Below are 21,201 nucleotides of genomic sequence, written 5' to 3' on the forward strand. Positions count from 1 at the left end.
TTTTTTGAGACACAGTCTCACTCTGTTGCCCAGGCTGGAGTGCAATGGCATGTCTAGATCTTTTTCATCTTGCAAAACTCAAATTCTGTCCCCATTCAACACTAACTTCCCATTCCTCCCTCCCCCAGCCCCTGGCACCCACCGTGCTAGTTCCCGTCTTTATATTTGGCTACTCTGGGTACCTCCTATTGGTGAGACCATACATTACTTGTCCTTTGAAAGTCCTTTTTAAACTGGAAAGTGCTGCATGTATAATACCTTCAGGGGCTTATTATTATTATTATTATTATTATTATTATTATTATTATTATTATTTTGAGATAGTTTCACTCTGCTGCCCAGGCTGGAGTGCAATGGTGCTATCTCAGCTCACTGTGGCCTCTGCCTCCTGGGTTCGAGCAATTCTCCTGCTTCAGCTTCCCAGGTAGCTGGTCTACAGGTGCCCGCCATCATGCTAAATTTTTGTGTTTCTAGTAGAGACGGGGGTTTCACCATGTTGACCAGGCTGGTCCCGAACTCCTGATCTCAGGCGATCAGCCCACCTCAGCCTCCCAAAGAGCTAGGATTATAGGCGTGAGCCATCGTGCCCGGCCGATTATCATTATTATTATTACCAGCTGGCCCAGTTAGTGTGGCCTGGAAAATGTTGTTAACCATCATAAAATAAATGAATCCTTGATGATACTGAGCTTCAACTGCCACTCTTCAAATTTTGCACTGCAACTCAGAGGGTGTGAAATTAATTCCAATGGCTGCAACCAGCATTTTGTTAAAGTGAGGCAGCCCAGAGCTGACTCCAGCTGGAGAGCGAGCTGTTCAACGGGAGGGATGGTGAGGGTTCCTGGAATGTTGCTTCAGTTACCTGAATGCGTAGATATGCTCTGGATAACGATGGAAGATCTACTTCTTGCTGGAAGTTTGGATGGAAAATCTTTTGGAAAGTGCTGTCCTGGAACACCTGGCCCAGCTGTCAAATCCCCTCTGGCATTTCCCCAGCGGCTGATCCACTGTCACATTTGAAGCCACCCTCTGCCTTAGGTCCTCCGTAACCCTGTCCACGCCACCGGGTGTGTCCCTCGGAGCAGTGCCATCCAATGGCTTGTCCAGCGCTGTGAGGCTCTCCCCAGCTTCCCTCAAGTTGAGTTTCATCCTGGAGCTGGGCCATCTCACACATCCCCTTGGCATCTGCCAGCCATGGTTGTGGGATGCTATAACAGACAGACGGAGAGACAAACAGAAGACTTCACGTTATCTCATGGAGATCACGAGAACCATAGTGAGCTTAGGCTCCATGGACTGATGCTCAGATCCCAGTGTCCCACAAACACTGAGAGTCCCCTAAGCGCCAAAGGCTGCATCCCAGACAGCTCCCGATCGTCGGGGAGATGGGCAAGGTGCTGAGCAGTAATGAAATGTGGACACCCTAAGAAACACTGATGCAAGGACAGGGGAAGCCCCTGGGAGGCCCCAATCCAGTCTAGCTTCTCCCCTGTTGGGAGCCTTGGTCCACTGCTGCCCCTGACCCTGGCTCCTCTCACCTTCAGGGCTGGAGCAGCACCTGCCCTGGGGGTCTGCTCCCTTCCCAGCACTCCCCTTGAGTGTGACACTCATCACTGCCTGGGACTCAGAAGCTGCGGTTCTCCCAAGGACAGCCCCACGTCTCGGGAGAGGAAGGGATTGTTTTAAATAGTGCCCCCAGCGGCTCCCTTTAGGGCCCTGCCTGACCCTGCACCTGCCATGGCCTCTCAACAGAGGCAGCCTCAGACCACATCTTTCTGTGGTGGGAAATCTGGGTCTGGCTGGATCCTGGGGACCTTGCGGGGCTGGGCTGGGCTGGGCCTCTCCAGCAGGTGCAGCTGCAGCTCTGACCACCCAGGCTCACCTCACCCCTTCCTGGACTGAGATGTGTCCAGGCCTGGGCAGAGGAGGTTGGGTCCTGCTGTCCTGCTCAGTGACCTCCCTTTTTAGGGTCCCTGGTGCCTCTGCAGAGCCCTCTGGGTCCTGCCTGGCTGTCCTCTCTCAGAGCACAGGTGACTGCCCCATCCAATCACCTCTGCCCTGCTCCCATGTTTGTGGGTGTCCCCCATTCTGGCCTCCTGCTGGTCAGTCCCCTGCCCACTCTCTATGCCCCAGGCCTCAAAGACTCCGCCTGTACCACCAAGGATCCCTCTCTCTCTCAGGCTGTCTCCAGAGGAAATACAGGACCATTTTCCTCAGGACCCAGAAGTGAAGGCTCTAGAAACTCTCAGGTTTTCAGGGTCACTGGAAGTGGTCTGTTATTTTGGCAGCTTCAAAATATTCTTCAAAGCCCAGAAGTCTTGAGGTTTCCTTGGACATTAGGATGATGATGTACCTACCATTATTTGCGGCCAGGGTGATGTTTAATTTTATGTGTCAACTTGGCAGGGCCACAGTGCCAGATATTTGGTCAAACATTATTCTGATGTTTCTGTGGCATTATTTTGTGGGTGGGATTAACATTTAAATTTTACATTTCACAAATTTGTGAAAATTAAACAACAGTCTTTTTTTTGAGACAGGGTCTCACTGTTGCCCAGGCTGGAACGTAATGGTGCAATCATAGCTCACTGCAGCCTCAACCTCCAGGGCTCAAGGGATAGCTCCCACCTCAGCCTCCCAAATGGCTGGGATTTAAGTTACCAGTTTCCCTCTATGTGCTGATTTATCTGTATCCTACAAATTTTTATGTGGTAGTCTCATCATTGTTCAGTTCAAAATGTTACCTAATTTTATTTTTTGAGTTCTCCAACTGTTGGCTTATTTAGCAGTTTCTTTTCTCTCTTTTTTTTCCCTCTCTCTCTCTCCTTCCTTTCCCTTCTTTCTCTCCTTCCTTCTCTCCTTTCTGTTTTAGAGACAGGGTCTTGCTCTGTCAGCCAAGCTGGAGTGCAGTGGTGCAATCAGAGCTGACTGCAGCCTCCAACTCTCAGGCTCAAGCGATCTTCCCACTTCAGCCTCCCAAGTAGCTGGAACTAGAGGAACATGCCACCACGCCTGGCTAAATTTTGTTAAATGTTTTGTTAAGAGAGAGGGTCTTGCTATGTTGCTCAGGCTGGTCTCAAGCTCCTGAACTCAAGTGATCCTCCCGACTTGGCCTCCTGAAGTGCCGGGATTACAGGCGTGAGCCACCATGCCCGCCTAGCAGCGTTATTTCTTAATTTCCAAATATATGAGGATGTTCTAGTTATATATTTGGTTTTGGGGGATATTTTGTGGGTTTTCTTTTCTTTTTTTTTTTTTTTTTTGAGACAGTCTCACTGTCACCCAGGCTGGAGTGCAGTAGTGTAATCATGGCTCACTGCAGTCTCCAACTCCTAGGCTCAAGTGATCCTCCTGCCTCAGCCTCCTGAGTAGCTAGGACTACAGGCACATGCCACCACACCCAGCTACTTTCTCTTTTATTTTTATAAAGACAGGGTCTCACTATGTTGCCCAGGCTGGACTCAAACTTCTGGCTTCAAATGATCCTCTTGCTTTCGCCTCCTAAAGTTCTGGGATTACAGGGATGAGTCACTGTGTGCCCGGCCATGTATTTGTTATTGATTTCTAGTTTAATTGTATGTGTTTAGGGTGCATACTCTGAATAATTTCAATTCTTTGAAATCTGCCTTATGGAGACTTGTTTTGTAACTCAATATATAGTTACTTTTTGTCAATGATTCTTGTCTGTTTTTATCTTTGAAGAGAATATGTACTCTGCAACCTGAATGCAGTGTTCTAGATATAACTCCATTAAGTACTCAGTATTGTCTTTCAATCTTCTATTTATTTTTGTTTTTTAGGGTTTGTCTGCTGAGAAGGAATCATCTCCCTCAGGGACTGTGAATTTATTTGTCCCTGTAGCTCAGCAGTTTTTGGTTTCATATTTTTTGAGACTACATTATTAGATGTATACAAATTTAAAACTGCTAGTCCGGCTGGTGGCTTATGCCTGTAATCCTATCACTTTGGGAGGCCAAGGCAGAAGGATCACTTGAGCCCAGGAGTTTGAAACCAGCCTGGGGAACATGGTGAAACCCCATCTCTACAAAAAAATTAAAAACTAGCTGGGCATGGTGGCTTGCACCTGTAGTCCCAGCTCCTTGGGAGGCTGAGGTGGGAGGATCATCTGAGCCCAGGTCTAGGCCACAATGAACCGTGATCACACCACTGCACTCCAGCCTGGGCAACAGAGTGAGACCCTGTTTCAAAAGAAAACCAAAAAACACCATTACCTCCCTGATGTTCCCTGATGAGGTTTTTGTTTGTTTGTTTGATTGTTTTTGAGACTGAGTTTCACTCTTGTCACCCAAGCTGGAGTGCAATGGCAGAATCTCGGCTCACTGCAACCTCCTCCTCCTAGGTTCAAGTGATTCTCCTGCCTCAGCCTCCAGAGTAGCTGGGATTACAGGTGCATACCACCATGCCCGGCTAATTACTGTATTTTTAGTAGAGACAGGGTTTCACCATGTTGGCTGGGCTCTGTTCTTGAACTCCTGACCTCAGGTGATCCACTCGCCTCGGCCTCCTAAAGTGCTGGGATTACAGATGTGAGCCACCACGTCCAGCCGAAATAAAACTTTTATTAGCATAAAATAGCCCTATTTATTCCGGATGACACCTTTTACCTTAAAGTTTCTTTTGTCTGATATCTATATAACTACATCAGTTTTCTTTTGAGTAGGAATTTCACGGTATCTTTTTCTGTTTACTTTCACAGCCATTCTCTATCCTAGCCCACCACCCCTGCACACGGGAGCTCTTCTCTAAAAGACTTACATGTGCCCTTACCATGCAAGAGTCATATCTGTTCTTGCATTTCCAACAGTTTAGTCGCATCTCTATGATGGGATTTCTAGGCCTTTTCTGTACAGTATCTGGGGCTGGGATAGCACTGCCGGGTGCCCCTCCCCCCATGCTTCCAGGGTACATGTGCAATGTCTGTTATAGACCATGTCAGAGAGCCATCCTGTGGGTCCCAGAAACCCAACTCAAGGCTTCAGACAAGAAGGGAGTTACTGCCTGGCATAACCGGGAATCTGGACATGGGGCACCTAGGGTCATTCCATCCCAGAGCCCTGCTTCCATTCCTGTGGGTTTCTCCCTGCCCTTTCCCCCAGTTGGCTGGATTTACTCATGGGAAGCCTTATCAGACCAAAATCCGAGGGGACAGAGAGGCCTTCTCCATCATCCAGGCAGAGGGGCCCATCCCTGAGGACCAGGACCAGGGCCAGGGCCTGACTGCCTTTCCTGGGGCACAGAGAAGGGAGGGAGTGGTGAAGGCCTCAGGCCTAGGACAGGCAGCTGACCACCACCCTCCCCTCCCCACCATCCAGGCCAGGGACAATCTGAGAACCAACTAGCAATCCAGCAATGGGACACATTCAGCAGAACCCTTGAAGGTGCCCCAGGAACCAGGCCCAAGGATTCTGATGTCAGGGCTCACAGAAACCCAGGGGTCTCCCCACCGTGCATGCAGTGTGACAAACACTCTCTCCTTGAAAAAACTTGGGCCAGGCCCCTCTAAGCCTTCTCAACTAGGCTTTGACCTTGAGCTTCAGTCCCCACCTTAACTGCGTCTGCACTGCACAGTTTTAGCAAGATTCCTGCTAAGTGGGTTTAGCCATAGTCACCTACCCTCAACATCTGATCACCTTCCCTATCTGCTCAAATTCCCTATCCCCCAGGTGATGTCTGATCACCCTGGCCTGCCTGCTGAGGAATCCCCACTTGCCCATGCTATATTCGCATGGAGCCCAGTCTCATACCGAGGCCTCTTCCCCACTGCAGTAGTTCCTGATAAAATCTGTTTTGACCCTTTTGCTACTGTCCAGTTCTGGCTTTCTTTTTTCTTTTTTTTGAGACAGAGTCCTGCTCTGTCACCCAGGCTGGAGTGCAGTGGTGCAATCTCACTGCAACCTCCGCCTCCCAGGTTCAAGCAATTCTCCTGCCTCAGCTTCCCAAGTCACTGGGATTACAGGTACCCACGGCCACACCCAGCTAACTTTTTTGTATTTTTAGTAGAGACGGAGTTTTGCCATGTTGGCCAGGCTGGTCTTGAACTCCTGGCCTCAGGTGATCCACCTGCCTCAGCTTCCCAAAGTGCTGGGATTACAGGCATGAGCAACCGTGCCCAGCCCGAGCTCTGATTTTCTATAACAAGTTGGGAAGGCGCTCGGTGGGAGGGTTCAGCCCACAGCAGAGAAGTCTATTCAGAATCTCTTCCTTCTTGAAGGTCACACCTGAGCTGCCCTCCTCCTGAGAACACAGACAGCTTCCAGGCAGGGGGCCCTACTGTGTGCCCAGCAGGTACCTAGGGCCACCATTTAAGAGGGTGCTCACTCTCAGGTGCTGACCCTGTACTCACACAGATGCCTGCTCCCCTCACTCTGGTCCTGGGCAGGCCCAGCACCTCTGCATCAGTCTTATGGCCTCCAACCGAACAGGCCTGTAATGAGTGATGGCTGTCGCTTCCTTTCTGCCACCCGGGTATCTCACAATTTTTTTTAGCCAATTCTGACCCCAAATCATATGGAGAAGGGGTCTGTGGGAAACTTAGTTCTAGTTTAGCCAGGTGGACACAGGGCAAAACCACTCCAGCCCACCTTTGTCATTGTGGCATTTCTGCACACTTCCTCTAACCAGATTAACCTCCAGATAAGCCACTAGCAACATTATGCTTCTGCCAAACATGATGAAACTAGGCTTATATAACCCAAACAGGATAACCCTCCCACAAAAGGACTCAGGTCTATAGATCACTTCATCCATCTTCAGGTGATGTTTATTACTCTCCCAGCTGATACACACACACACACACACACACACACACACACACACCCCTTTGATATTCTATAACGTAGATATCAAAATAGGTTACCAGCCAGGCGAGGTGGCTCATGCCTATAATCCCAGCACTTTGGGACGCCAAGGTGGGCAGATCTCGAGCCCAGGAGTTCAAGACCAGCTTGGGCAACATGGTGAAACTTTGTCTCTACAAAAAATACAAAAATTAACCAGGCGTGGTGGCCTGAACCTGTAGCCCCAGCTACTTGGGAGGCTGAGGTGGAAGAATCACCTGAGCCCAGGAACTCGAGGCTGCAGTGAGCTATGATGGTGCCACTGCACTCCAGCCTGAGCGACAGAGCAACACTGTCTCATAAAAAAAACCCAAAAAAACATACGTATGTATGTTTGTACATATTTATATGTGTATGTGTATATATAAAATAAAAAATATACAAATGTTCATATATAATACAAAATTTAAAAGTAGGTCACTTATTAACATAAGAATATATTAATCACAGGGAAATGAGGAGGAGAAAGTGTTACTAGTGTTACGACAAATGCAAATATAGTCATATCAAAACAAAGAAGAAACATCCTCACTCTGAGAGTCCTCCTTTCTGTCACTCTCACATGGCTGCAGCTGGTGCTGACTGTTTCCACTACCCATTGTGTATTCTCTGTGCCCTCAGCAGATACCTTGGTGTTACCCGTTTGGCGGGGTGACTCAAACCCTTATTCTTGAAGGGCTGGGCCATTCACGCCCCTGCCTGAATTACGTGGCTGTAGTTTGCAGTATGTTACCACAGGACATGAAGGGACCCCGAGGCTCTCAGTGTTCCAGACATATCCTCCCTTCATCCCTCTCTGTGTGGCAGCGCCCCAATACCCTGAAAGTTTGGCTCGATCCCCCGATGTCTATTGTTTTCTGGCATAGGGAGCCCACAGTGGCCAAGGGGGCAGCCTCTTGTGGAATTGGTCGAAGGTTTCCTCTCTTGGGAATTAAAGCCTCTAAAGCAGCAGAGCCCAGAGCTGTGAGCTGTGTGGATGGGAAGCACCTTCTGTTTGTTGATTTCCAGAGCCATGAATCCTGGCTAGGGGGGAGGTGATGCCACATAATGGCTCTCTGGTTGCATTTTAGTGATTGATTTCTAGCATCGTTGCATTGTACTACAAAAGCATAACCTGTATTTCAGCCCTTTTTTTTTTTTTTTTTTAGATGGAGTGTTGCTCAGCCACCTAGGCTGAAGTGCAGTGGTGTGATCTCAGCTCACTGCAACTTCCACCTCTTGGGTTCAAGCAATTCTCCTGCCTCAGCCTCACAAGTAGCTGGGATTACAGGCATGCACCACCACACCCAGCTAATTTTTGTACTTTTAGTAGAGATGGGGTTTTGCCATGTTGCCCAGGCTGGTCTCGAACTCCTGAGCTCAAAGTGATCTGCCTGCCTTGGTCTCCCAAAGTGCTGGGATTACAGGTGTGAGCCACTGCACCCAGCCAGCCCTTTGATATTTGGGGACATATTCTTTTTTTTTTGCGATGGAGTCTCGTTCTGTCACCCAGCCTGGAGTCACAATCTCAGCTCACTGCAACCTCCGCCTCCCAGGTTCAAGTGATTCTCCCACCTCAGCCTCCCAAGTAACTGGGATTACAGGTGTGCACCACCACACCTGGAGAGAGAGAGAGAGAGAGAGAGAGAGAGAGAGAGAGATATATAGTGTATATATATATATATAATGTGTGTATATATATATAATGTGTATATATATATAATGTGTATATATACATAATGTGTATATATAATGTGTGTATATATATGTGTATATATGTGTATATATATAATGTGTATATATGTGTATATCTATATAATGTGTATATATGTGTGTATATATAATGTGTATATGTGTGTATATATATAATGTGTATACATATATAATGTGTATATATATATAAAATGTGTATATGTATATAATGTGTATATATATAATGTGTATATATATAATGTGTGTATATATATAATGTGTATATATATAATGTGTGTATATATATAAAATATATATAATGTCTATATATATAAAATATATATATATAATGTATAAATAAAATGTATCTAGAGATGGGGTTTCACCATGTTGGCCAGGCTGGTCTCAAACTCCTGACCTCATGTGATCCGCCTGCCCCACCTCGGCCTCCCAAAGTGCTAGGACTACAGGCGTGAGCCACTGGGCCCAGCAGGGGACATGTTCTTTATAGCCTGGAATATATGCGCTTTTGTTCCGTATCTGCTTGAAAAGAATGTGTCCTGCACTCGGAGCGTGCTCTGCTCCGTGGATGGCATAAGGCTGTCTACTGTCTTCCTCAAACCTTCTCTAGCCTTTCTCACTCATGGCCCACTTATTCCACTAATTACAGAGATGTGTAAGAATCTGGGAGCACCTCTACATCTATAGGCATCCCACACACAGCTGGAACGGGGCTCCCCTACACAGGTCTGGCCTTCAGGCCTACAGAATGGTTGAGGCAAAAGGAAGAAAAAGACACTGAGCCCCAAGCGGAGATGTGGGGTCCTCCTCCCCCAGCTCAGCCTGGGCCAGTCTCACAGCACCCCCTGGTGGCCTCCCGCTGCAGGTCACACACTTATACCCTCAAGGACTGCACTGGAGCTTCAGACAAGGAGGGCCACTGTTCCAGGCCCTGTTCTTGCTGGATGGGTCAGGTCTCTTCCTCTCCCTCCCTGGGACTCCCCTTTCTCCACCGACTACAAGGAAATGGGCTCCTGCCAGCCTTCTCGCTGTCTGAGAACGTGAAATGACAAGGTCTCCTGTTGAGATCTTGAAATACTCCAAGCGCTTCCCGCTTCACTCTTCTATGAACCGAGCTTCCCTCAAAATTTCTGCTGACCCCACCTACGAAACAGGGAAGAAACCAAGGGCAGGTTAAGCCTCAGCCATTGTGAGGGTCTATCTGAGGCCTGGGGGGTCCTGTCAGGAGCTAGGTTGTGGAGCACATGGGCTCAGGGAAAATCACGGCTGGGGTGCTTGTGAAATCATTGTTTTTAGGAAATACGTAAATATGTCAGGCATTAAGGCGACATGAAAACATAACAGTGAGACGCAAGAAGAAAATGGTTATAGTTGAACCCTATTTTCTCCTTTTCCACTAGCCAAAGGGCTGGCTCTGACCCCAAATTTGGCCTTCTTCCCTGGTTCAGCTGCACCTGACACCCAAAATACAGCACAGGGCTGGCGAGGGGGAGCAGGCCCTCTGCTTCCCATGTTAGAGTAGCTAACATGGGAATAGAACTCCCCCAAACCTCCAGCCCAGGCTCCTTCCGTGGCTCTGGGAGGGGTGTTTCCCAAGGCATGTCCTTCCCTCCAGAGGAAGGCATGTTCAGGGAACACAGGAACTCAATGGGGCTGGAGCATGGAGGGTCCAGAGATGGGGAGCCAGATCAGGAAGGGTCTGCAGGCTGACCTTGACACTTTGGTTTACCTGGGACTCAATGGGGCTGTTTGAGGAAGGGAATGACCCCATCAGGCTAGCAGGGTAGAAAGCACTCTGGCTGCCGAAGGCAGAATGAATACAAGGGCAGTCAGGTCAGGAGGCTGTGCACTGGGCCAGCAGAGGGATGGCAGCAGCCTCAGGTAAGGCAGAGTAATCAGAGAGAAGGTGGCATCCAGTGATATCAAGGAGCAAGACTTAGGGGGGATCCGTGAATTAGAAGGTAGAGGAGGAGGGGGTTTTTGATTCCAGGCTTAAGAGGAGGAAAGGACAGGAAGTAGAGAGAGGGCTGAGAAACACCATCAGTATGCGTAACAGGCAAGAGAAAGTCACTTGTTCACACAGCAAGTGCTACTGGGAGGCCTATCCCATAGCCTCTTCAGGGGCAGAGCCCATCCCTCCAGGGCCCAGTCTGCATAGTGGGAAAGGAAGATGGGCAGAGAGAGGCTGATATTGGGCACCTCTGGGGCGGGCCGCTGATAGAAGGGAGAGGCTTCAAGCTTTAAGATAAGACTTCCAGCCAGGTGGCTCACACCTGTAATTCCAGCACTTTGGGAGCCTGAAGCAGGCAGATCACCTGAGGTCAGGAGTTTGAGACCAGCCTGGCCAACATGGTGAAACCCTGTCTCTATTAAAAATACACACACACACACACACACACACACACACACACACACACACACACAATTAGCTGGCGTGATGGCATGCACCTGTAATCCCAGCTACTTGGGAGGCTGAGGCAGGAGAATTGCTTGAACCTGGGAGGCGGTGGTTGCAGTGAGCCACGATCATGTCACTGCACTCCAGCCTGGCGACAGAGCGAGGCTTCATCTCAAAAAAAGAAAAAAAAAGAAATTATTCCTGAAGAAACACAGGTATCAGACTTGCTAGACAAAGACCTTAAAACAAAACCATCTTAAATATGCTCAAATAGTTAAAGGAAAACATGGACAAAGAACTGAAGGAAATCAGCAAAATTACATTAATAAAATGAGAATATCATTAAAGAGATATAAAAAGAACCTAAACAAAAATTCTAGAGCTGAAAAATACAATAACTAAATTGAAAAATTCAGTAGAAGAAGTCAATGGAAGGTTCAAGCAGGTAGAAGAGAGAATGAACAAACTTGAAGAAAGTACATTTGAAATTACTTTGTCTGAGGAGCAAACAGAAAAGAGCAAACAGGCCAGGCATGGTGGCTCATGCCTGTAATCCCAGCACTTTGGGAGGCTGAGGCGGGCACATCACCTGAGGTCAGAAGTTCGAGACCAGCCTGGCCAACATGCTGAAACCCTGTCTCTACTAAAAATAGAAAAATTAGGCCAGGCGCAGTGGCTCATGCCTGTAATCCTGGCACTCTGGGAGGCCGAGGCAGGCAGATCTCAAGGTCAAGAGACTGAGACCATCCTGGCAAACATGGTGAAATCCCGTCTCTACTAAAAATATAAAAATTAGCTGGGCATGGTGGCGCATGCCTGTAGTCCCAGCTACCTGGGAGGCAGAGGCAGGAGAACTGATTGAACCCAGGAGGCGGAGGTTGTAGTGACCTGAGATCGCACCACTGCACTCCAGCTTGGCGACAGAGTGAGACTCCATCTCAAAAAAAACAAAAACAAAAAAATTAGCCAGGCATCGTGGCGCATGCCTGTAATCCCAGCTACTCTGGAGGCTGAGGGAGGAGAATTGCTTGAACCCAGGAGACGGAGGTTGCAGTGAGCAGAGATGTCACCACTGCACTCCAGCTTGGATGACAGAGCAAGACTCCGTCTAAAAAAAGAAAAAAAAAGAAAAGAGCAAACAAAGGTGAAGGCATCCTAAGGGACTACGGGACACCATCAAGAGGACTGAGATACACATTATGCAATTCAGCAAAGGAGACGAGAAAGAGGAAGGGACAGAGATTATTTGCAAAAATGGCCAAAAACTATCCCAAATTGGAGAAAGACGTGAAACTACAAATCAAAGCAGCTCAATGAACTCCAATAGAATTAACCAAAAAAAGATCCACACCAAGACACATTATAATCAAACTGGCAAGTGGCAAAAAATCTTGAAAGCAGCAGCCAAAAAAAAAAAGTTGGCTGGGTATGGTGGCTCACGCCTGTAATCCCAGCACTTTGGGAGGCCAAGGGAGGTGGATCACCTGAGATCAGGAGTTCAAAACCAGCCTGATCAACATGGCAAAACCCCATCTCTACTAAAAATACAAAAAATTAGCCAGGTGTTGTGGCAAGTGCCTGTAATCCCAGCTATTCAGGAGGCTGAGGCAGGAGAATTGCTTGAACCCGGGAGACAGAGATAGCAGTGAGCCGAGATTGCACCACTGCACTCCAGCGTGGGCAACAGAGTGAAACTCCATCTTAAAAAAATAAACGATTAAAAATTTAAAAAAAGGTGCTTGTCAGGCATTAAGGCGACATGAAAACATAACAGTGAGACGCAAGAAGAAAATGGTTATGGTTGGACCCTATTTTCTCCTTTTCCACTAACCAAAGGGCTGGCTCTGACTCCAAATTTGGCCTTCTTCCCTGGTTCAGCTGCGCCTGACACCCAGAATACAGCACAGGGCTGGGGAGGGGTGGGGAGAGGGATTCCTCAATGAGATTGTTAACTGATTTCTCAGCACAAACTATGGACTCCAGAAGGGAGTGGGGTGATAGATTTAGCATGCTGGGGGAAGAAAAACAAACCTGTTAACTGCAAATTCTATACATGTAAAAAAGTATCCTTTGGTTACTATTAAAAACAAACTAAGATCCCAGAAATAACAAGTGCTGGAGAGGATATGGAGAAATTGGAACCCTTGTGCAATACTGCTGGCAATTTAAAATGGTGCAGCTACAATGAACAGTGTGGCAATTCCTCAAAAAATTAAAAACAGAATTATGATACAAAGTAGCAATTCCATATCTTTGTATATAGCTGGCCCTCTGTATCCAAGGGTTTTGTTGTTGTTGTTGTTTTTTGCCCAGGCTAGAGTGCAGTTGCACTACCTCGACTCACTGCAACCTCCGCCTCCCGGGTTCAAGAAATCCTTGTGCCTTAGCCTCCCGCATAGCTGGGATTACAGAAGTGCACCACCATGCCAGGCTAATTTGTATTTTTAGTAGAGATGGGGTTTCACCATGTTGGACAGGCTGTCCTGACCTCAGGTGATCCGCCCACCTCAGCCTCCCAAAGTGCTGGGATTACAGGCGTGAGCCACTGTGCCCGGCCTGTATCCATGGGTTCTGCATTGTTGATTCAACCAACTGCACATGGAAATTGTAGTTAGGCCTATGATAACTGTGTCTGTTCTGAACATGTGCATACTTTTTTTTCTATCATTATTCCATAAACAATACAGTATAATAACTATTTACACAGCATTTACATTGTACTGGGTATTATAAATAATCTAGAGATGATTTAAAGTATACAAGAGGATATGCACAGATTATATGTAAATACCACCTCATTTTAAATCAAGGACTTGCATATTTGCGGATTATGGTATCCTCAGTGTGTCCTAGAACCAATCCCCTGTGTGGATACTGAGGGATGACTGTATACACAAAATAACTGAAAGCAGGGTCTTAAAAAGATATTTATACACCCATGTTCACAGCAGTCTTATTCACGGTAGCAAAAACATGGAAACGGGCTGGGCACAGTGGCTCACACCAGTCATCCCAGCACTCTGGGAGGCTGAGGCGGGTGGATCACTTGAGGTCAGGAATTCGAGACCAGCCTGGCCAACATGGTGAAACTCTGTCTCTACCAAAAAAAAAAAAAAAAAAAAATCAACAAAAATTAGCCCAGCGTGGTGGTGCATGCCTGTAATCCCAGCTACTCGGGAAGCCGAGGCAGGAGAATCGCTTGAACCCAGGGTGGGCGGCAAGCCATCCAGGTGCCGAGGCAAGAGACCGAGGGCACGAGCTGTTCCAGTATAATAAAATATATAAAACAACAAGAGTTATACTAGATCTAGATATGATTATATATGAATATCATTAATCATTAGTTTGTAGCAATTACTCTTTATTCCAATATTATAATAATCCTTGCTCTATAATCATAACCTAGGAAAAACCAGGCCATACAGAGATAGGAGCTGAGGGGACACAGTGAGAAGCCACCAGAAGACAAGAGTGCGAGCCTTCTGTTATGCCCAGACACGGCCACCAGAGGGCTCCTTGGTCTAGCGGTAATGCCAGTGTCTGGGAAGACGCCCGTTGCCAGGCGGACTGTGGTCTAGCGGTAGCCTAAGTGTCAAGGAAAAACACCGGCTACTTAGCAGACTGGGAAAGGGAGTCTCCCTTTCCCCAGGGGAGTTTAGAGAAGACTCTACTCCTCCACCTCTTGTGGAGGGCCTGACATGAGTCAGGCTCGCCCGCAGTTATCTGGAGGCCTAACCATCCCCCTGTGATGCTGTGCTTCAGTGGTCACGCTCCTAGTCCTCCTTCATGTTCCATCCTGTACACCTGGCTCTGCCTTTTAGATAGCAGTAGCAAATTAGTGAAAGTATTAAGAGTCTCTAATAAGCAGAAATAATGGCATAAGCTGTCTCTTTCTCTGTCTCCTCTCTCTCTCTGCCTCGGCTGCCAGGCAGGGAAGGGCCCCCTGTCCAGTGGACACATGACCCACGTGGCCTTACCTATCATTGGAGATGGCTCACTCTCTTTATCCTGCCCCTTTGTCTTGTATCCAATAAATATCAGTGCAGCCTGGCATTCGGGGCCACTGCTGGTCTCTGCGACTTGGTGGTAGTGGTCCCCCGGGCCCAGCTGCCTTTTCTTTTATCTCTTTGTCTTGTGTCTTTATTTCTACACTCTCGTCTCTGCACACGGGCAGAGACCCACTGACCCTGTGGGGCTGGACCCTACACCCAGGAGGTGGAGGTTGCAGTGAGCGGACATCACACCACCGCACTCCAGCCGGGGCAACAGAGTGAGAATCTGTCTCCAAACACATACACACACACACACACACACACACACACACACACAATAAGGAAACAATCAGTGTTCATCAATGAATAAATGGATAAGCCAAATGCGGCATATACATACAATGGAATACTATTCAGCCTTAAAAAGCAAAAAAAAAGTTCAGACACTACAATATGGATGACCCTTAGGGATATTATGCTAGATGCAATAAGCCAGTTACACACAAAAAATACTGTATGATTCCACTTACACAAGGTACTTAGCATAGTCAAAATCATAGAGACAGAAAGTAAAATGGTGGTCTCCAGGGGAGGGGTGGAGAGGGGATTGGAAGTTACTGTTTAATAGGTATCTATTTTTGTTTTATGAGATGAAAAGAGTTATGGAGATAGATGGTAGTGATGGTTTACAACATTTTAAATATCTTTAATATCACTAGGCTGTACACTTTTTTTTTTTTTTTTTTTTTTTAAATTTTTTGAGACGGAGTCTCGCTCTGTCGCCCAGGTTGGAGTGCAGTGGCGCAATCTCGGCTCACTGCAAGCTCCGCCTCCCGGGTTCACGCCATTCTCCTGCCTCAGCCTCTCCAAGTAGCTGGGACTACAGGCGCCCGCCACCACACCCGGCTAACTTTTTGTATTCTTAATAGAGACGGGGTTTCACCGTGGTCTTGATCTCCTGACCTCGTGATCCGCCCGCCTCGGCCTCCCAAAGTGCTGGGATTACAAGCGTGAGCCACCGCGCCCGGCCGGCTGTACACTTATAAAAGGTTAAGGCTGGGTGAGGTGGCTCACATCTGTGATCCCAGTACTTTGGGAGGCCAAGGTGGGAGGATCACTTGAACCCAGAAGTTCCAGACCAGCCTGAGAAACATGGTCAGACTTATTCTCTACAAAAATAAAAAAATTAGCTGGTTATGGTGGCAGTGCCTGTAGTCTCAGCTACTCAGGAGGCTGAAGCGGGAGAATCCCTTGAACCTGGGAGGCAGGGGTTTCAGTGAGCCGAGATCATGCCACTGCACTCCAGCCTGGATGACAGATCGAGGCTTCATCTCAACAACAACAAAAAGGTTTGGCTCCTATCCTGCCTTCTTTGGAAAGCCATTCCTCATCATCTTACAAAGTACTCTAACCTTGTGATACATTGCAGGAGTTTGTTGGTTATTTGTTATAAGCTATATGTGGCCTTGTGATGTTTCTGTGATTCTCACCTTACCCTGTTATGTAAATCCAGGAGTCACTCTTGATTCCAATTCCATCCAATCCATTTACTTCAGTTTTATGCCCATGCAGGATTTCCTGGGAAAAAAATTAGAGGATTTGGTTTTGAAATAATCTTAATTTTAAAATTTTACAATAAGACACAGATACAGAAAAAAAAAAAAAAAACCCGCACAAAACATGAGAACTGCTGGGCCATGGTGGCTCACACCTGAAATCCCAGCACTTTGGGAAGCCGAGGTGGGCAGATCACCTGAGGTCAGGAGTTCAAGACCAGCTGGGCGCGGTGGCGGGCACTTGTAGTCCCAGCTACTCGGAGAGGCTGGGGCAGGAGAATGGCGTGAACCCGGGAGGCAGAGCTTGCAGTGAGCTGAGATGGCACCACTGCACTCCAGCCTGGGCAACAGAGTGAGACTCCACCTCAAAAAAAAAAAAAAAAAATACAAAAATTAGCTGGATGCAGTGGAAGGTGCCTGTAATCCCAGCTACTCGGGAGGCTGAGGCAGGAGAATCACTTGAACTTGGGAAGCGGAGGTTGCAGTGAGCCCAAGATTGCACCAGTGTCCTCCAGTCTAGGATACAGAATGAGACTCCAGCTCAAAAAAAAAAAAAGAAAAGAAAAAAGACAAGGTCTCCCTCTGTTGCCCAGACCAGAGTGCAGTGGCGCGGTCACAGCTCACCGCACCCTTGAACTCCCACGCTCAACTGATTATCCTGCCTCGGCAGCTGGGACTACTGGCATGCATCACCATGCCTGGCAAAGTTTTTAATTTTTTGTGGTGATGGTCTCGCTATGTTGCCCAGGCTGGTCTTGAACTCCTGGCCTGAAGTGATCCTCCTACCAAATCCTCCTTACAAAGAGCTGGGATGACAGGCGTGAGCCACCGTGCTCAGCTCCCCGAAGCTGCCTGTTCCTTGAGCACGATGTCTAGGAAGGGGAGATGGAGTGAGAGCAGCACCGTGGGGAAGGGACGGGATTGCCACCCTGAGCTGTGTGACGCTAGGCCAGACCCCTCTTCTCCAAGTGAGATCAACCACATGGGTGATTTCGGGAGCCCGTGCCCGCTCACACAGCCTGGATTTCAGCTTCGTAGGTGGATGGGAACCTGTGAGGGTTTAGAGATGCTGGGAGAACCTTTTTCCTGGGAGAGCTGTCCAAACAGCGAACGGAGCCACCCTGGGCCCCGGTGAGGAAGGATCCTACCAGAAGCCCTCACCACTGTCTCGCTCCATGCCGGTGGTGACGGTGATGTCATCGACATAGATGGTGGGTGTCGTGTATAGAAGCAGAGACCGCTGCAGTCCCGCGTAGTTGAAGAAGTCAAAGTAACCCTTGGGATACCTAGGGCGGGAGGACTGTGGTTCGCTAGGCCCTTGCCATGGGTCTTGCCATGGGTCTCCCCCATGGGTCTTGCCATGGGTCTTGCCATGGGTCTCCCCCTACACAGGGCACAGCCCCCAGGGCAGGGTAAGGCCCCCCACTGTCCCACCCCAGGAAACAGGCTGTAGGTGGCAGCTGAGAGTCCCATGCTGTTCAGCAGCTGTGTCCACCCACCCGCCCTGCCTGCTCCTGGCCACACTGACCACGATGGCATGGAGGTTGGCACTGCCAATCCTCAGCACCACTCCTGTGCGCAGGTCCTGGATCCATCGCTCCAGCAGGGTCACCTCCCATTCATACCACACCCAGCTGACAAAATGCCGCAGCCGCCAGCCCTGGCCGATGTCGTTGAAGCTGGAGGGAACCAGCATGTCCAAGGTGGGGCCCAACTGCGAAGAGAAGGGCCGGGCTCAGCTCCTAGGCCCCCAAAGGGATCCGGGACCAGTGTACTGCACAGCAGCGCCCCCAGGCCTAGGGCAAGCCCTGATACACAGAAGGGACTCCTGGCGGAAAAGACAGATAACTTGCTGATGACAGGTCAACTGCCAGGGCGGTTTGTGCACCTGGGCCAGTGGGGCCAGGAGTTCCTCCTCGGAGCGGAGGGGACCCAGTATCTCCCAAGACAGGGGTGAGCCCAGGGGCACATTCCAGCCCAAGGCAAGAAGGTTCAGACCTGTGACTAAGAGGCAAATGACCTACTGCCTGTCACAGAGAGGAAAGCTGGTTAGGGGGTTGGGGGGCTTTGCTTAGGACACTGTGAATGGGGTACACGCTGGCACCCAGCCCTCTCCTCTCTTTCTCCTGTACTGAATGCCGTAAAGTCAGAAAAAGAGGACGTAGGCTGGGTGCGGTGGTTCACACCTTTCGTCCCAGCACTTTGGGAGGCGGAGGCAGGCAGATCACAAAGTCAGAAGTTCGAGACCAGCCTGGCCAACATGGTAAAACCTCATCTCTAGTAAAAATACAAAAATTAGCTGGGTGTGGTGGCGGGCGCCTGTAGTCCCAGCTACTCGGGAGGCTGAAGCAGGAGAATCGCTTGAACCCAGGAGGTGGAGGCTGCAGTGAACCAAGATCGTGCCACTGCACTCCAGCCTGGGTGACAGAGGGAGACTCTGTCTCAAAAAAAAAAAAGAAAAAGAAAAAAGAGGATGTAGACCAGGCAAACGCAGCCCAGACCTCACCAGATCCCACTTCTCTGCTGACCACATCCAAGTCAGGAGGGGAACAGGGGTGGTGTCCTTGGCCTGATGTCACATTCTGTCCTCTATCTGAACGGTGAAAACCAAGGTACCTTCCCACCTCGGCAGAGCTGACCTCAGAATGTCTAAACTGTCCCCTCCTCCCGATCCCCAGGCCCAGCTCTGGGTAGCGCCTGCCGCTCAGGCCTGACGAGTGTCTGGGTGGCTCATGCCTGCAATCAGTGCTTTGGGAGGTCAACGTGGGAGGACGGCTTGAGGACAGGAGTTCGAGACCAGCCTGGGTAACACAGTGAGACCCAATACCTTAAAAAAAAAAAAGTTGATTTTGTTTTTGTTTTGAGACGGAGTCTGACTCTGTCGCCCAGGCTGGAGTGCAGTGACGTGATCTCAGCTCACTGCAACCTCCGCCTCCCTGGTTCAAGCAATTCTCCTGCCTCAGCCTCCCAGGTAGCTGGGATTATAGGCGCTCACCACCACGCCCTGCTAATTTTTGTATTTTTAGTAGAGACGGGGTTTCACCACGTTGGCCAGGCTGGTCTTGAACTCCTGGCCTCAGGTGATTGGCCCGCCTCGGTCTCCCAAAGTGCTGGGATTACAGGCATGAGCCACCGAGCGCGACCAAGTTTTTTTTTTTTTTTTTTTTTTTTTTTTTTAATTAGCTAGGTGTGGTGGCCCCAGATAACTTGCAAGGCTGGGTCGGGAGAATCGCTTAAGCTCAGAAGTTAGGATTGCGCCACTCCGCTCCAACCTGTGCGGCTGGGCCAAACCGAGTCTCAAAAACGTTTCAAAAATTAAAAATAAACATTAAAAAGAAGAACACTGCCCGGACTCAGCCTTCCCCTCCGGACGGGGCTCGACAGGAGCGCTTCCTCCTCCTCCTGTCTCCTCCGCCCCGGTCCTCCCGGGTCCCCCTGGTCCCCCAGTCCTCCAACCCCGCGCCCCCAAGCCCGCTGACCTTTAACCTCCTCTGGGTCCCCGGCTCCGGGCGCTCAGGTGAAGGAGGCTGCAGGGCGCCTGGGCTTACCCCATTCCCACCGCCGGGCTTCCGGGCGCCACCCGCAACGGTCGCCGGTACCTCTGCTCCAAGTCCCGGCGTCGGTTGTCGGAGAAGTCGGCGCGGAAGCTCCAGAGGCCGTCCAGCTCCCTGCGCTCCCACGACGGGCTCCCCGGGGGGTACAGCATCCCGCCCGGCAGCGCCAGTGTGCAGGCACACAACAGCGGCCCGAGAGCCGCGCAGGCCACCGCCGTCCCCCAGGTCAGGCTTCCCGCTCCCCGTCTCGGCCTCCGTCTGCGGGGAAAAGAGCGGCGCGGGAGAAGTCTTGCGGTCGAGTTGCGTGACGCGCGTGAGGTCGTCCGCGCCATATTTGTTGAGGGCGAGTGCCAGGCCTGGAGGGGCGGGGCGGCGCCAGGTGCTGCCCAGTGGGGGCCTCTGGCTGGAACCCTCGGCTAGGCCTTACGGGAAGCGGGACCCCCACCCTCAGCGCCAGCCAAGAATGGCGTCGTCTGCTCCCCATCCCAGCACAGGCTGGACGATCCAGGGCCACAGGCCAGAACAGAACCCCTGAGATTGGTGGGATCCCCGTTTTTTCAAGGGAACACCTCCACTTGCTTTCCCCAGCAGGAATTGGAGCAGGCCCCAGCGGAGCCTCTTCCATGACTGCTGGATGCAGCCTCTTGCAGGGATGCACATCCTTGGGAGGCGGCCGTAGCCTTGACCCTGGGACTCTGGAACCTCGACCCTAACCAAGGGGCCAGAAGCTCCCTCTTGGCGTTGAAGACACATGAAGATGCAGGAAGACAGGCCAAGTGCAGTGGCTCACGCCTGTAATCCCAGCACTTTGGGAGGCTGAGGTGGGTGGATCACTTGAGGCCAGGAGTTCGAGACCAGCCTGGCCAACATGGCGAAACCCCATCTCTACTAAAAATAAATAAATAAATAAATAAATAAATAAAGGAGCCGGCGTGGTAGCAGGCACCTGTAATCCCAGCTACTCCGCAGGCTGAGGCTGAAGAATTGCTTGAACCCGGGAGGCGAAGGTTGCAATGAGCCGAGGTCACACCACTGCACTCCAGTCTGGGCGACAGAGAGAGAATCTATCTCAAAAAAATAAATAAATAAATTGCAGGGAGAGGGTGCCCTGCGAGACCCCACTTTACTCCAGTAGGGAAGGCAGTGTGTGGA

The 21,201-nt window shown here is 49.7% G+C and overlaps 1 protein-coding gene across 1 annotated transcript; it reads right to left on the reverse strand.

Moving 5' to 3' along the window:
• Positions 1–862: 862 nt before the first annotated feature.
• Positions 863–20,709, reverse strand: LOC116459203 (uncharacterized). The gene is made up of 5 exons (XM_032139515.2): positions 20,619–20,709; positions 19,975–20,405; positions 18,024–18,209; positions 16,435–16,517; positions 863–1,208 (listed from the first exon to the last, which is right to left on the reverse strand). Exons 1-5 carry the CDS (start codon positions 20,707–20,709, stop codon positions 971–973), a joined length of 1,029 nt encoding a protein of 342 aa, XP_031995406.1. The 3' UTR covers positions 863–970.
• Positions 20,710–21,201: the final 492 nt, after the last annotated feature.

Source organism: Hylobates moloch, unplaced genomic scaffold (genome assembly GCF_009828535.3).
Source record: "Hylobates moloch isolate HMO894 unplaced genomic scaffold, HMol_V3 SCAFFOLD_19, whole genome shotgun sequence".
NCBI classification, from domain to species: Eukaryota; Metazoa; Chordata; class Mammalia; order Primates; family Hylobatidae; genus Hylobates; species Hylobates moloch.

Coding starts and splice junctions, on each gene's coding strand:
- LOC116459203 (XM_032139515.2), bottom strand. CDS start 20,709: ATGTGCATCCCTGCAAGAGGCTGCATCCAGCAGTCATGGAAGAGGCTC. Junction 18,210..19,974: donor GGACCCAGAGGAGGTTAAAG/GTCAGCGGGCTT, acceptor TTCTCTTCGCAG/TTGGGCCCCACCTTGGACAT. Junction 1,209..16,434: donor TCCTGGATTTACATAACAGG/GTAAGGTGAGAA, acceptor TGTCTGTTATAG/CATCCCACAACCATGGCTGG.